Source organism: Carassius auratus, chromosome 12, assembly GCF_003368295.1.
Source record: "Carassius auratus strain Wakin chromosome 12, ASM336829v1, whole genome shotgun sequence".
In the NCBI taxonomy this organism is placed as follows: domain Eukaryota; kingdom Metazoa; phylum Chordata; class Actinopteri; order Cypriniformes; family Cyprinidae; genus Carassius; species Carassius auratus.
The window spans coordinates 14803269-14820609 of NC_039254.1; the positions used below are offsets into that span (position 1 = coordinate 14803269).

General features: G+C 40.8%; 1 protein-coding gene across 38 annotated transcripts in view; it reads left to right on the forward strand.

The window, feature by feature from the left end:
- LOC113111932 (ankyrin-3-like) overlaps window positions 1–17124 on the forward strand; it is a 159008-nt gene extending 141884 nt beyond the window's left edge. For 23 of the 38 annotated variants that reach the window (XM_026277165.1, XM_026277177.1, XM_026277158.1 and 20 more), the window contains 11 exons: window positions 272–6097; window positions 8084–8158; window positions 8470–8601; window positions 8810–8953; window positions 10890–11583; window positions 11680–11905; window positions 12823–12909; window positions 13490–13573; window positions 13701–13838; window positions 15205–15287; window positions 15868–17124. In XM_026277165.1, coding sequence (XP_026132950.1) covers window positions 272–6097; window positions 8084–8158; window positions 8470–8601; window positions 8810–8953; window positions 10890–11583; window positions 11680–11905; window positions 12823–12909; window positions 13490–13573; window positions 13701–13838; window positions 15205–15270 — 7472 coding nt within the window. In that variant the 3' untranslated portion in view covers window positions 15271–15287; window positions 15868–17124. The remainder of the gene's footprint in view (window positions 1–271; window positions 6098–8083; window positions 8159–8469; window positions 8602–8809; window positions 8954–10889; window positions 11584–11679; window positions 11906–12822; window positions 12910–13489; window positions 13574–13700; window positions 13839–15204; window positions 15288–15867) is intronic. The other 15 variants (XM_026277190.1, XM_026277192.1, XM_026277188.1 and 12 more) reach the window with 7 other exon arrangements.
- Window positions 17125–17341: the final 217 nt, after the last annotated feature.

Here is a 17341-nt window from a genome sequence, read left to right on the forward strand (position 1 = left end):
TTTTAAGTTTTGTGGTTCATCATTTTTGTCATACTTTTGCGAGTGTGTGCTTTGTTCATTTTGGTTTTGCGAGCCCTTTGTGGGCCATGAATCTCTTTGGATCTTCTTTATTTTGGCACCATCCTCATCTTCAGTTCCATTTCACATCATAAAACTGCTGCTGTACTCCTTATAAGACAATCACCACTGACCAATTTTTTCCTTCTGGTCTCTCTGTTTCTCCACCATTTTTTGTTGACTTTATGTTGGATTTTCATTTGTCTGTTTAAAGAAACAGTTGAACGAAGTACAACAAGAACACTGCCTGCTGGTTACGCTCACAAACCTGTCTTTTCAACAAGATCTTACCAGGCATGGTCGACTGCTCCTATTACCGTCCCTGGGCAAACAAAATGTGGACTGGGTTCCCTCTCCAGTTCACCTTCCAACACGCCATCTGCTTCACCACTAAAGTCTGTGTGGTCTATTTCCTCTGCTTCTCCAATCAAGTCCACCCTAGGAACATTGAACGCTTCTCCTGCAAAATCAGTTAGCGATGTAGCATCACCCATTAGAACATACAGATCTATGTCATCTCCAATAAAGACTGTGGTTCAGCAACCCCAAAACCAAGTTCAAATTTCCTCCAGTCTCCTGTCTTCCCCGGGTAAAACAGATCCGGTGTCCATTAAGGGGCTCGCTGCTTCATTGTCCTCAAGAGCTAACTTGATTTCATCACCTGGATCCATGCTAGACAGAACTTTTACCACAGTGACGCAAGCTGATTCTATAAAGTCAACCACAAATACATACACATCTCTATCATTCAAATCCACCCTGGCCCCGACAAGTATAGCAGCGTCCTCTCCCATTCGAAACATAACAAGCTTGTCCTCTATTAAAACAAACACAGATGCAGCTAGGGGTACGATTCTGTCATCGCTTTCTTCATCAGCTAAGCCTACAATATCCAGTACTGAAACAGTCCTGCTAAATGGATCCATCTCACCGATGAAATATCCCTCATCCTCCTCTGCATCTTCCCGTCTGTTTACAGGAGGGGTTTACAGCTTACAAGAACGGATACAGGCCACAACGCAAGCAGCTACGGCCAATGTTGGTGCAGCCTTCAGTGTGGCTGAGAAAACACTTACTGCTGGCTTATCGTCAAATTGTAGTGCACTAAAATCTGCATCTTCACCTTTAAGATCAAATTTATCAAGTTCTGTTTACGATACCCTTAGATCAACAGCCACTACCACCACATCAATATCATCCATTTCTATGTCCGTTCCGGTATTCTCTGTGGTCAGTGTGCTCCCTGAACCCCAGGGGAAGAAACTCCCAGAAAAAATTACAATCACACCTCAGGCACATACCCAAGCACAGTCCTCAACATCACGAATTAAACCCTCAAAACCCTCACTTTTTATTTCCCCAACAGTCCTAAAAGCTGCTGCCACACCCACGTTGACCTCCAGTCAAGAAATTCTTAAGGATGTGGCAGATATGAAGGAAGATCTGATAAGAATGACCGCAATCTTACAAACTGACGCGTCAACCAGAGCCAAAAGCTTCAACTCGCATGTTTCTAAAGAGTCCAGGATGGAGGATGAAGAGCCTTTCAGTTTGGTTGAGAAAGTTAAAGAGGACCTTGTCAAAGTTAGTGAAATTCTCACAAAAGATGTACTGAGCAACGCCAAAAGCTCAAGTAAAGACAGGGCGTCCGAAGATGAATGGGAAGAGTTCTCCAAAGATGAAATTGAGGAGGCACAACAGAGTGCCATGCGTTCCCTGCCAACGTTTGAACCATCCCTTCCTGTTGGGCCAGAGTCAGTTCCAGATAAAGATCTCAATTTAGCTAAAGTGGTTGATTACTTAATGAATGATCTTGGTGCCAGTTCCCTTTCAAAAATAGCTGATGTAAAGAGCAGGTATGATGAAATAAAGAAGGAAGGGGAGGAAAAACAAAAGCGTACCATAAAACCGGAGCACAAGCTCAAAATGCCACCCACAGGTATGCGGACCTCTCCCTCAGAGAAAGACTTGAGTAAATTAGCAGACTCCTATAGTGGCACAGATGCTATCCTGGAATCTCCTGATGACCTTTCCCATGAGCAAGACAAGAGTCCCCTCTCAGACAGTGGTTTTGAAACCAGAAGTGAAAAGACCCCATCAGCTCCTCAAAGTGCAGAGAGCACAGGGCCCAAACCCCCCTTCACCGATGTGCCTATTCCCCCCGTCATAACCGAAACCAGAACTGAGGTTGTTCATGTCATCAGGAGCTATGAACATCCTGAGGAGGTCTGTGAGCCTCTAATGGATGAGGCAGTAGCTTTAAAGCCTCCGGTTGAGCATGAGCCAGCAGTTAGCTCAATCAAAGATAAGGTAAAAGCCTTGCAGATGAAAGCCAGCTCTGAGGAACTGGCATGCGTCAAAGAAGAAACTCATATCACCACTACAACTCGAATGGTCTACCACAAACCTCAACTGAAAGATGCTGGAGAAACAATGTCAGTCCGAGACATAATGAAAGCTTTTCAGTCTGGAAGAGACCCTTCCAAAGAATTTGCCGGTTTATTTGAGCACAAAGTTGGCCAAGATGCCATCAAAGGAGATGAATTGTCGCCACGGTTCCTCGAAAAGGACAAAAAACCCAAAGTTGAGAGAATTATCGAGGTGCACATAGAAAAGGGCAACACAACTGACCCGACTGAAGTTATAATCAGAGAGACTAAAAAGCATCCAGAGTTTATATGTAGGAATGACCGAAGTCTCAAGGAGCTTGTTGAAAGGGTTGATGGTGATTATGAGACTCTTCAAGATGAGGAGGAACTTGCTGCTGAGGAATCATTGCCATCCTTCTTAGACACATCTAGAGTCAATACACCTGTTTCCCAAGAGGAAGAGTCTCGTCCCAGTTCAGCTCAGCTTATTGCAGATGAGTCATATAAAACTTTAAAACTTCTAAGCCAGCATTCTATTGAGTATCATGATGATGAGTTATCTGAGTTGAGAGGGGAGTCATACAGGTATGCTGAGAAAATGTTGCACTCAGAAAAATTAGACATATCACATTCTGATACTGAGGACTCAGTGGCAGACCAGGCGCATAGAGTAGCCACTGAGGTCCATGGGGCAAAAGGCATATATGGAGAAAAAGTAGCTGGCCCCAGGAAGGAGTCCAAATTAAAGTCAGCAAGGGATGCATCAGACAAATCAGGTAAATATCCCTCTCAAGATGAGCAATATGACAAAGTTACAGTATTACATTATACCACAGAACCCGGTAGCCCTAAACATGCAGTGTGGATGAGATTCGCCCAGGATAGGCAAGACAGGGACAGAGAGAAGCTCATATATGAAGATAGAGTAGATCGGACCATTAAAGAGGCAGAGGAGAAACTGAGTGAGGTTTCACAGTTTTTTAGGGACAAAACTGAAAAGTTAAATGATGAGCTCAAATCCCCTGAGAAAAAGAAACCAACAAGATCATCACGAGAGACACAGTCAGGGCCGAGCTCAACATGCAGCAGCCCTGAGAAAAAGCAAAAGACTGCAGTTGAGGAATGGGACAAAGGCAGACAGAAGATGTTTGGCAGCACAAACGAAAGGAAAAGTGCAAGTCTGCCGAACAGTCCCGAGAGGCATATGCTGTCACAGTTCAGTGAAGACAAGCCAAAACAGCACGAAGCTCTTAAGCAGACAAAGACAGGTGATGCAGGACCCCCAGTCCCCGTTAAGACTTTTAGAGTGAGTTCTGTTCGACAAAAGTTTGAAATAGAAGCACAGAAACAGGATCAGAATGTGCCTCTAACACAGTCAAAACAACCAGTTAAGAAACTACCAGAAAGTAAGTTACCAGTGTTTCAGTTTTACGCTGGTTCAAAACCCACAAAAACTGATTGCACAGACGAAGGACACACACCTACTAAAAAACTAACAGAAAATGAAAAAAGTAAATTAACCCCTCACATTAGCAGCAGTACTATTGTCTCAAAGCAGTCGGGTGAAAAATGTTTACCTGAAAAATCAACCACATCAGATACTGTTGTTAAAACAACCTCTCATTTTGAGAAAATGAAAGAACAAGATTTTGATAAAACTCGGGAGAGCTCTAATAAAGTTGACTCTCAGGCTTTGAAAGATGGAAATATTGCAAACAGGCATAGTGTAATTAATGATATTAAAGAGCAGCAGTTTTTTAAGAGTGACATTAAAAATGAGACCGTTAAAACAGCTTCATTGTCTAAGGATAATATCAGTAGGAATGACTTTCAGATAAAGACCCTTAAGAAACAGACAGAATCTCATATTCCTGTGAGAACATCACCTGGTTCCTCAGACAATAATCAGTCAAATAAGGCAAATCAAGACACATTAACTAAATTATCTGAAAAAAGCCCATCGCACATACCCACCATGACCAAACCAAGGGTTCAGGGCCGTTCAGAGTTACAGAGAGAGGAAGCTGCAGCAAAGAAGACTGAAGAAGTCTCTGCTGAAAGTATAACAACAAGTGGTCTAAGTGACACTAGTTCGGTCGAAAAAATATCCACTGTTACAACAAGAGAAAGTTTCAAAGGGCTTAAAACTTTACCAGTCTATGTAAGTGTTCAAGTAGGGAAACAGTCTGACAAAGATATGGGAGGAGGAGGAACCAATGGAACATTCAAAAAAATGGTTAGCTCTGAAAGTCGAACAATTTATGCAGTTAAACAGAAACAGCCCTTATCTCCTCAAGGCAGCCCTGATGATGACACTTTAGAACAGTTCTCTTTTATCGATAGCTCTGGCAAAAGTCCTATGACTCCAGAGACACCAAGCTCAGAAGAGGTCAGCTATGATCTCACCTCGAGAACCCCTGATCCATTTATTGCCTTCATGCCAGGTATTGCAAGCCCAATAGCTGAGGTTTCAGAGGAGTCAGAAGATAGTGAGCAAGGCAAAGCTATTAATTTGAAAGAATCTGGACCAGAAAAGGGAGCCAATGGTAAGCATGAAACTGTCCAGGAGACAAAAAACAAAAGAGTTGCATATATAGAGTTCCCTCCTCCACCACCCTTGGATTCTGATTCCTCACAGCCCGGGAAAAAAGGGTTGACTCCTTCCTCAGAGGCTGAGACTGAATTGATGGAAGTAAATCTTCAAGAGGAGCATGATAAACATCTTCTTGCTGAACCTATAATAAGAGTCCAGCCTCCATCTCCTGTGCCCCCAGGAGCTAATGATAGCGATTCAAGTGAGGAGGAATCTGTCTTTAAACCTATTCCAATAAAGAAATATACCTTTAAGATTGATGAGGACAAAGATTTGACGAAAAGCCCATCCAAAAAACCTGACAAGAATGGAAACGATAAAGAACAAGGGGCAAATGGTAATGGAAAAGCAGAAGATTATGATTATGAACAAAATGGCAATGATCAGTCCATCACCGATTGCTCAATAGCGACAACTGCAGAGTTCTCTCATGACACAGATGCCACTGAGATTGACTCTCTTGATGGATATGAACTTCAAGATGAGGATGACGGCTTAAGTGAACCTATTGCCAAACCATTTGGATTTCCCAATGAAAATAGAAAGGATCTTTGGGCATCAGATAATATGTCTAGACCTAGTGAGCGTTGCCAAAGTAAACTTGAAGTAATTCATGAAGAATCACCAGCTGAGGATTACATAAAGACCAAAGATAAGACTGATCCCTCAAACAAAAGGAATGGAAAGGACGGTGAAAATTATGGAAAACAATCTGATCAAGGATTGTCTGACACTTACTTTAGTTACAAGCTAGATGAGGAGTTTAATACTCATTTTAAAACTGTTGCAACCAAAGGCTTTGATCCTTGGTCAACCAAGGGGGGAGAAGATGAAGTAGTGGACGCTAGAATTAAAGATGAAGATCCCAAGCCATTTGGGCTAGCAGTAGATGACAAGTCTACAGCAACAACCCCTGACACAACTCCTGCAAGAACCCCAACCGATGAAAGCACACCAACTAGCGAGCCAAACCCTTTCCCCTTCCACGAAGGGAAGATGTTTGAGATGACCCGCAGTGGTGCGATTGACATGAGCAAGCGGGATTTTGTTGAAGAGAGGCTGCAGTTTTTTCAGATCGGTGAGCATACATTTGGAGGGAGGATAGGGGATGGGGTCAGAAAACCAAATGTAGTCACCTCAAATCCACTGATAGATGAAAGAGCACAAGTTAAGATGGAGGACAACACGGTTATATCATACAATATCATTCAGATATGCACTGACACATCTCATGACATGGAGCCTCCCCCCTATTCAGAAGTCAGTTCTTTATGTTCTTCTTTTAAGGTAGGACTCAAATCTTCCACCATTGAGAAGAGAGATTTTGTTTGTGTAGACTGGGATAGTTCACAAAGCCAAACACCAGAAACTGCACATCAAGTAGAACCAGAAACCTATAGAACAAGCAAGTACAATCAGAGGACAGACTCATCGAGGACAGAGTCACAAACATACCTCCAGACATCTTCCAGTAATTCCAGAAAGTGCAGTAATAATGCTAATCTTGAGGCCTTAAATGCTGGAACACACTTCTTGCTACAAAGTGGCATACAAACCGAACAGCTGTTAATGCCTGATATTTGCTCAGTTCAGTTAAACCCATGTGCAGATTCAGTCAGAAAAGACACTAATACTTTCAAGGACGGCAGTACAGAGAATAATGATGTAATCTCCAAATTCAAAGACGTTACAAGAAAGCCACCAAAGTCTAGGTTGCCAGTGAGAGCACCTCATTCACCACTGGGTTGTAAAAAAGATCAAATATCTTCAAGACCATTTCAAAAGATTAGACCCGTAGCCAGGAATCGATTAGATCCACTTCCAGATGTAAAACTTAAATCTAGAATCCCGATGATGAAGGTCAAACATGTTAGTTCCTCACCAACTGGGAAATGTAGGACCACCACAATAGCCAAACAGAAAGGTAAAGCACAGCCAACCAAAACGATAACCACCAACAAAAGATCAAAACCCAGTCCAGTGAGTAGATCAGGCAGTAAATCTGATCAGGAACCCCTGTGTAAGTTTGGCAAAAGTTCTAGTAGTTCAAAACCTAGTTGTGTAGTGAAGCTTGTGGACTGCCTTTCCAGTGAAAAGAAAAAGATGCAGGCATATAATAAGGATGAAGAAAGCAGCACATCAAGGAACACGTCTTTATCAGAAGCGTCGCAACCCTCCAGTACATCCAGGTCTGCTAGAGACGTGAGATCACAGGTTGAGCAGTCCAGGAGAGACAGGAGAAGGAGTAGGAGGACTGATGGAGGTGAAGGCAGTCAGGGTGCTGGGCCTCAAGTGGCCCCCGGCGTGGAGATCAAGCCTAGTTTGTAAAACTTTACACTTGTATGATCTTAGTTGCATGAGCCGTTGTGATTGCCTGTGGTGTGACCTGACTGTAGATGTCATCTCTGTCATTAGTCATTTTCTCTCTCTTTGTGTACTTGTGTACTGGTCTCTAAACCCGTTTTCAGATCTTTTTCTACGGATAGTCAGTTTTATTGTAGCATGCCAGTGTGAGTGGGTTGCTGGCCATATTTATTTATTTTTTGGTTCCTAGTTTCGTCTAAGGTGTTAAGGAAGCCTATAGATCTCGTGAGCCCACGCAGATACACAGTCCTAGCACAGCACCAAAGATGCCGCATGCTTAGTTTAATTTGATACTGTGAATTCACATTTGACCCTCTGCTGTGGCTGTAGAGACATTTGAATCGTGTCTTTTTTGTGATTTATTTGTTGTGTTTCTGGTAAGAGTATACTGTCAGAAGATTTAAACTTCCAATTAGATAGGTTAGATGCATTCTTCACAAATCTAACCTCTTAAAACCACTAACAAGATAACTGACTATATCAAAATATAGATTTTGCAACTCTTTTCTGATCAATCTCCCCTCATCTGTTATTTGGATATGGACTTATTTTGTTGTGGCTAAAATATGCAAAGAATCTCCCCTAAACTTTGAATGATCTTGACTTGATCAGAAAAGGGTAGTCTGATTTATTCCTTTTTCTAATTTTTCTGAATATAATGTTTTAAAGATTTTCATGACTTTCCATCTTCTGCTCTCAGGCCCTCAGAGCCCCTGTGAAAGAACAGATGTACGTATGGCTATTGTGGCGGATCATCTTGGCCTGAGTTGGACTGGTGAGAAATGACACCACCTGGAGGTCAAAGTGTTGCATTACACCTTAGCACAAATATGCCCTATATTTTTATATCTCTGTAATAATGTCATCAGTGAAAATAATGTCACATTTTTACCCCTAAATGCTACTTTTTACCATTATTCTTGTTTGCAGATATGGCTTTGCGTTATTTGTTGTTGTTTCTGAAAGCATCGGTGCTGTTGCGATCAGTAGGGTGTGCCATCTGCAGTCACTGCAGTACTGCGCACATGTGTACGGGGGGAGTGGTGAAGACAGAGGAGAAGTTAATCTATTTTTAATGTGTTGCAGAGCTGGCCAGGGAAATGGAATTTTCGGTTGATGAGATAAATCAGATCCGTGTGGAAAACCCCAACTCATTGACAGCTCAGAGTTTCATGCTATTAAAGAAATGGGTTAGCCGAGATGGTAAAAACGCTACAAGTAAGTGTGCCAATGCACTACATATTTTCTGAATAAGGGTTAATCATACGGAGAGCAGAAATGTGGGTGGGGTTTGGGCAGGGACAGACTTCTGTATCCAAATCATATTCTCAGCCATTATAAGAGAAACAAGCTAAAGGCTAAATTTAATGTTCAGCTAATATAATAATATGGGCAAACATTCATTTTTTTTTTTTTCTTCTTTTAGCGGATGCCTTAACTGCAGTCCTGACTAAGATCAATCGGCTGGATATTGTGACATTGCTGGAAGGGCCGATATTTGACTATGGTAACATTTCAGGCACAAGATGTTTTGCAGATGATAGCGCAGTTTCCCAGGAGCAGGCTGATGGTAAAGTTTAGCCCCATCTACCTGAACTCTACTTTTCTATGTCTCTCACAAATCTGTAGATTCATAGAACCATCATGCCAAAACACTTATTGCTCTAAATTTACACCCAGTATAAACTTAAACTCAAGTTTAAGTTTAAATCTCAATCTTTTCTAATCAGTTAGGTTCGCCAGTTATCCACACTGCTATTTCCCAGCCTGGTGTTGGACCAGTCAGGGATCAGTGTAATCATAAATATTGAATTATTATGATTGTATGTTTGTATGAAAGCATTAAAGCATGCAACTATATAGTATATGACTTAAGCTAATGCTGAATCAAAACTTTACCCCATCTTAATAATAGTTACAATACATTTGTATTGAGCAACAGTTGGGATCCATAAGTAAAAAATAAAAATAAATAGGTTTTCATGAATTATGAATAAACCTTTCACATTTGATATTCATATTTTTTTTGTATTGTTAACTGATGTAAATAATTGCCAGAATTACACTAGCCATTATAGGTCACTAAAAAGTAAATGTTCACAGTTGTGCTCTACTGAAATATCTGTTAAGGCTTTATATTCTGCTTGTGTGCTGGATCTGATGGGTATAAGATTTGGTTCATAACATATTAAGACAAATATTATGTTTATGTGTATACAAAATATCCTCTCCAAAGTATACCAACTACTGTAGCTATTAGCATTGGCAATAGTGCTCTACTCTGTTTTCTCTTCTGACTTTTTTCTGAGATGTTAAACATACATGAAAACATAATAGTATTCAACCTGCTTTTACAGCATGATTGCATTAATGTTTCTCCCTGTGTAGTGCTAAGAGTAACTCAGTAGTTTGGAAGCTATATCAATAGCATGGCTCTGGCTATTATGGAATGTCTGCTTGCTGTCAAGCTGCCTGATCCTCCGGTAGCCCAGAATCCTCTGAACCTTCCTGATAGAGTGCTTCTGCTGCAAATCCAGACCAGCTGCTTCTCCACTGCCTACCAACTTCTTTCATGGCAACACTTTTGCCTCATTTCAAAGCACAGTGGTGCAGCACTGTTTAGCGTAGTTGCTCTGTCTTTGGTGGAGTAAATTAGTGCTAGCTCTTGCTACAGCTCTTCGCTCATGCTATGGTAACTTGCTCTTATTAACACTGTATTCTTCATATAGCAACATCATCCTGACACATCTCATGTTTTTAACACCATATCTGCAACATCTTTCTTGCCCCATTTTTCTGTAACCTGGTGTCCATGACAGCTTCTACTGCCCCTACTTCCTCTACATCATTTGTATCTCCTAACCTTAAAGTGTTGACCAAACAGTCCTTTTCCTCACCATCATCATCATCACCCATCTTCCTCCATTTACGCCAAGACCCCAGTGTTCCTGAACTTTATATTTAGTATTGTAATTATATGCCTTTGAAAATTACATGGTGAACTACACTTTCAGATATAATAACTATACTAATTATACCTAAATGGTATATTTGTAACGGAGTATTCTGGGTTAACTTGATCAACCTGCAATCGATCATCTGTGGTATCCTTATGACTACCACAGAAAATGACTTTTCCTCAAAACAAACCTAAGTAATCCACTAACATTGAGAGTCTAAGAGGCGAGATGATGGGGTACGTGTGCCAGAAGGTTATAAAGCTGATATATAAAGCTTGTATTTTTGCTATAGCACTTAAATTCTGTGAAAATGTTTGTTGAGTTGTGAAGTTATCTCATTTTTAAGATGGGACTTCTCTAACTTCTGCAAATAACCCAGAATAATCCTTTAAAGCCATCAGGTTAGGACTTATTCAATTCAGTATGCCATTTTAACGTCGATATGAACCTCCATGACATTTTCAAAAGCCTCTGTCATAACATCTGTTGCTGTGGCATTGTGCACAAGTGGTGTTCTCCTCCATCTCACTGTGTTGTATCACTCAGGTTACCACAACATTGAGCTGGAGCTCAAGAGTCCCTCAGAGGTGTCCTATGAGCCCCCTACCCCTCTGTGTGAAGATGATTTCTTTAGTGAGGACAATAGGCTAAAGTTTCCCTCTAGTGCCCCTGTTAGACCCAGTGAACTGTCCTTGCCAAACACTAGTGGCCTAGTGTCTGCAGATACCAAGCCGCCTACTGTCATGGCGGAGGACACCTCTATTGGAGGCCGAGAGTCTGTTAGCCAAGAGGATGGGTCAGCTGAAGATGATTTTGGTGTCAGCAAAGAATCGGCAGCCCCCTCGGAACAACATGACAGTGAGGGAACCTCAAAAGAATCAGATGTCTTCCCAAACAGTCCGTTAAAAGAGCAGACGGAAGTCCAACCTAAGCTTCCCATTTGTGTCTCAGCCAGCAAAGCTCCTGGAGAGAGTGGCAAGTCTGGGTTTGACGACGAAGATGAAGAGATGACCCAAGAGAAGTTAAAGTCTCTCTTGGAGAACATTAAGTTGGAGGAAGGCTCAGAGGATGAGGAGATGACTGAGGAGAGGCTGCAAGCGATCCTCTCTCAAGTGCAGCTGGCAGAAAAAGACATGTCTTCAGTTTCAGGTCTGCAGAGTGAGACGTCTGGTGCAAACCGGAAGACGCCAACTTTGGGCCAAGGACTGAATTCTGAAACACAAGGGCAAAGAGAGTCCCGGTAAGAACAGTGACCTCTACCAACTAACTTTATTCTTATTCCACAAGCTCAGCAGGTTAGGTATCAGTCAAGTAAAGTATTTCAAACTCTCCACAGCCAAGAACTACTGTCATCAACACCTGGAGTGCAAACTGAGAGGCAAAATGGGGAACATCCAGAGCTCCGAGCCCAAGCTTGCTTGTCACCAGACGCCAGTGAGTCTTCCAGCAAACCAAAGGGCAAAGCTAGGAAAGACTCTGGACAAGAAGAAGTAAGCAGGGAGGCTCTAGAGGACAGAGGACCAAACATCAGGGGGGAGGACATTTCCGAGCCTAAAATCCAGGTAAATTTTCTTTAAGATACCTTAAAAAACGAAGAACATACACTGTGGCTTTTCTAAGATAGATGAACCAGGTTTTTAACATGGCTCAGGGTATATCTAATGGCGCTTTTCTACTGCATGGTATGGTTCGGTATGGTTCACTTTTGGGGGGGGTTATCCACTGGGTACAGTACCTGGTACTTTTTTTTTTTACCACCTCGGCTGAGGTTGAACCGTACCATTTAACAACCCAAAAGTGGCTGTTTTGTTGTCTCTTGAGAAAGTACAGATGTTCCTCTGGTTGACAGCAGAGGAGCAGATCCAGCGAGAGCTTGATGGGGCGACGTGAAATTATTTTTTTTTCACGAGTCACGACGGTGGAGGTGGCGCAATTATAACGACATGTGAATTATCCCTCTCACTCTAAAGCGGTACTAAACTGCAGTGGAAACGCAGAGTCAAACCGTGCCATACCGTACTGAGCCTAGTAGTACCACGCAGTGGAAAAGCGCAAAAAGTTGTTCCAAGTTCACTGCCCAGGGAGTCATTTATTTTGGGCTCTTCCTATGTAAAAATTCCATTGTACTCAAACTTCCGTGCAGATGTCATGTCTTTTCCAGTCTCTCAAGTCTCAAGCTAATAAAATTTTTAACAAAAGACGTGACATGTATTGTATTTAATCCTCGAAGTACTTGATTATGCTTCAAATGCATCACGTATACCTTTCCAGATGAAAAATGTAAAGTTTTTCATATAGCTGTCTAACTTTAGATTGATTACAACTGCCAATATAAACGTGATTACATTTTCCATTGTTTGATTATCATCAATGCTGGGTCGCCATCAATCCTTGAGCACAGTGCAGATTTGTGATTTAAAGAACATTAGTTGAAGTTTGATGGCTCATGCACTGCTGTAATGTGCTGACCTGACTCTAGCAGGAAGCTCGTAGCGATAATGAATCCAGCTCTGATGAGGAAGAAACGGTCACCACCAGAGTGTACCGGCGGAGAGTGGTTTTGAAGGTACTATGAGTTGTACTCTTGTAGATTTGGGCTGGTTTGTGTGCTTCAGACTTTGCGTGTGCTTCTAGTCTGTGTGTTAAGAGGGAATGAAGTGATTAGCACACCAATGAAAATTTTGCTGTGATTTTTGGAGTGGATTTTTCTAGCGTGATCTATTTTTCTTTTTTTTTGTTTGATTTTTATTCTCTGATATTTTTTCCTTCCCCTATCTTTGATTAATTAAAGATGCTTGTTAAGGTTAGCATCACTACTAATATTAATGTTAGCATTAAGTTTAGCTACATAATGGAACTTATCTTTGTGCATCTTGATTTTACAGATTTGATTTAAATGTATAAGACTTTCTTTCTTTTTTGCCTGCAGTGTATTTTTTTTTAACGACTAAATACATTCAGCTGTTGTTATCGGCACGCTTGGCTTGAAAATTTGTCTCGTCTCAAACCAAAAAATGTCAGATTTTTCTTTTTTGGTCAGAAGAAATGGAATTACATGTTACTCACACATCGTGTGTGTGTGTGTGACCTAAACTTGAAAACAAAGTAAAAGATCTGATGTTTCATCATGCATCCCACCTCTGTAGGGTGATCAGGCCAGAAACATCCCTGTTGAGACTGTGACAGAGGAGCAGTACACAGATGAAGATGGAAACATGGTCACCAGAAAAGTAATGTCCATCCCCATCCCTAGCAGCGTCACAGTCTCCTCATTTTACCACGTCTTTACCCTTCCCTTCTGCCCCCGTGTGGGTTTAAACCATTACCATGAGACGTGACTTTACCCCCTTCTCTTAGGTCATCCGTAAAGTGGTGCGTCGCACAGCTGGTGTGGAGGAAAAAGGCAGGAGAAAACGTGGGAAGCGTTCCCGGCAGGCCAGTAGGGCTGAGCAGGAGGAACAGGGGGGCCCCGGGCCCCACAGAGAGCACACTGAGGTTGGATTCGTGTGCGGTGCTGATGCTAGTGCTAGTGTGGACCTGCAGTGTGCAGAACATTTGAGAACAGCCTGCTGTATCTGAAATCTAACCCAAGTTTTCTGATTTTGATTTGAAGTGGCTTTATTAATGGAAACGTCTGTGGACTGATATGTGTTCCCTCTAGCTGTGTGGCTGAATACGTTTAATATTGCTCCAACAGACTCAAAAAAAAACATTTAGAACACAAAGAAGGCTCAAAAAAAAACAAAAAAAAACATGTGAGGTGAAAAAGCTTGAATGTGCTAAACCGTTACAACTGTTAGTGTTACAATTTTCAGTGTGGTTTAATTAAGGCTGCATTCTACAACAAATTAAACAAAAAAATGACTTAAGAATGTTTTTTTTGTTTTGTTTTTTTGCCATGAGCATAACTTACTTGATCTCAGAATAATACAAGTTTTCTTGACAAAAGTAACAAATCTTGAGATACCTCACAAATGCAAACAAACAAAAAAAAGAACAGTAATGCTTGATTTGTATGTAACTACAATAGATAAAGAGCCTAATGTTATTTATAAGCATGTTATCTACATTGCTTTACTCTCATGCTTTATTGTGTATTTGTTTTCATGAAATAACACAGACGGAAAAAAAATCTAATTAAAGGGATAGCTAAATTTAAAGGGATAGCTCACCCAAAAATGACAAAACCGTTAAGACTTTTGTTAATCTTTGGAACACAAATTAAGATATTTTTGAACTTTCTGACCCTGCATAGAGAGGCAATGCAACTGACACTTTTAAGGCCCAGAAAGGTTTTAAGGACATAATTAAAATAATCCATGTGACATCAGTGGTTCAGCTGTAATGTTATAAAGCTATAATTCAACTTTAAATATTTCTTCTGTTCCGTGTCAGTCTTCAACACGCATTCACGAGAGTACCACAATGCACGCGTATCGAGCTGCTGATGTAGGAGTTCCATCTCTCTTAGTTCATTGTCTGTATATTCTGGCTTAAATAAGTAAGGCTGGGCACCCTCTCTGTCAAAATCTTCAGATCTGTTTACAAAGTCTGGTTTATGTACAGCATGCGCCTGATTAATTAATGGTTTTGGGTGAACTACCCCTTTAAATTCATTTTGAGAAAAAAGTTTCTTCATTGACACTGACTGCACCGGGAGTGTTTCTGCTTATGTGGCTGAAAGGTCTATAAACATAGCTTTGATTGAGTGAACATTGACTTCTCGCTAATATTTTTTTTCTTTTAAAGCATCTGTTGTGTGTTACCATGGATGGGCATTGAGAGTAATATCCCTACTGATTCTGTGCTGTATGACGGATCATTTAGAGTCGTCTCTAACTACAAGCTTTTGTTGTTTCAGCCTGGAGAAGGAGGGAAGGGAATAAAAAAGGAAGGAAGACAAAGGGAGAAAATGGGTCAATCGTAACAGTTGTGCTCTTTTTGGTAAGTCCATAGGCATAAAACTTGGTTCAGTGTTAGATCAGGGGGTTAAAAGCAGATTCATTTTGGTATACAGTCATCAACATCAACACAATAGTCACCAGAGAAATGTGCTTTGTAACAGCACTTTTTCCAGTACAGTTGAAACACACCCCACTAATGGCATGCAAACACAGCAAATTAGCCCAAGCAATTGTTCTTTTGCTCATGCTTTTGTGTCCAGACCAGGACAAGGTGTTTGAATGGTCATTTTTGTGTTGTATTGTAAACCTACACAAAGGCTGGGCATCTAAAGTCAACATGGAATGACTTTCACAACTCGTTTTAGTTTTGTTGTTTAGATTTAATATTAGCTTAGAATCAGTGCAGAATCATGAATATTATGTAGATATTTAATATCATAATAATCTTTGTTTTAGAAACCCTGCAGCCAGTTTCCAATTTTTCCAATTACATTTTGAATACCAGATTTTCAATGCACTCTTGCATTTTTTAACTCCGATGTTTATCAATTGAAAGACTGTGCTGTGTTCTTAAATGAATAAATGAATTTGGTATATTTCTTTATCTCACTGTGTTTCAGATCTGAAAGCGTTTCAAAATCATTTTCCTACGAGGAGGATCACTGGAAATGCGCAGGAGGTCAGGGGATGAGGATTGTGTGTCTGCAGCTTTCATAAAAAAAAAACGGTTTTCAGCCAGACGGCTTTTGATTTCGCATGAGCATGAAAAAACAAAACAAAAAAAAAACTTGTTTCTGTCAATAACACGGAACGGCTAAATGTCGAGAGGACTTTGTTGGTGCCAAGTTTCGATCGACTGGGGGCGTCCGATACGAGACGCTCCACGGCTGTGCCCAAGCACTTCCGTGACCAAAGAGGCCACGAAACATACTGCAGATGGACAGAAAAGGAGGGACTCGTTTGAATCACCTTCTACACTCGCCTTACATTTTATTCCTCTCGGACCCATGATGTCGGGGTGTAAAATGCTGTTGGAGCTTGTGATGTACATAAATTACACTGTATACATTTAAAAGTGGCTCACAATATTGTTAATGCACTGGCAAGTGTGTAGGAATGAACTACCAATTCTGATTCCAATTTTAAGGGAACGCTTCGGTGTAACTTCACATGCACTTGTATAATTACTAGCAAGAAAAATGTTTGTAAATGAAAAACAGCCAGCTTGATTTTAACAACCGATGTTTCTTTCAAACCTACTGCGGTTTTCAGTGGTTATGAACATTGGATCCGCTGTAGTTCTGTTTAAAGACTTCTTCAGAGTACTAATATTTTCATGCATGTGATTCACTTTATTTTAATTTTTCTAAACAGTATAACACACGAGAGAAGGGGGAATGATGTTCTGTATGCCTACACTCACAGCCTTGCTAATGCTCACATGTTTTTATTTTTTTAGAAAGATGACAGTATCACAACCCCATTGTTCAGCTTCACTAAAATACACTGTGTCCCATCACATCACAACGGCATGTCCCTATGCAGTTAAGGATACAGCTGCAATCCGAACACTCACCGGTACGCGTCACGTCAACTAGCGTGATGAACTTGTAACTGTTCTCGTGTGTAATGGCTCTAAGATATAGAAGTCTTTCTGTCAGCGTGTCATTTATAATCATTCTAGCAGTGTATCACTACTTTTCAAGGCTGTTGTGGTTTTGGGGGAAATTTTACTTTGATTTTGGTGCATTGAGAAATCACCCAAGCATTCATGGATGGTAGATCTGGTAACAAAAATATGTATGGGAATAAAAAAACATACACTGGATGATCAAATTAATTATTTAAGCTTATAATAAATTGTGTTCAAACCCTCACTGTGTTTTCTTTCTTGTCCAGCACTAAGCACTGGAACGTTTAAGGGGGCAATCCCATGATTAAATGTCATGTTCAGGACATATTCATAAGAAATTAGTAGGAACTTAAGACTATTGTTTAATACTTATTGTGACATTATTTGCATTTAAATTAAGCACATTTTCCTCACAATTAATTTTACCAGTTTTTTTTCTTCTTCTTCTTTAGGTAGGTAGG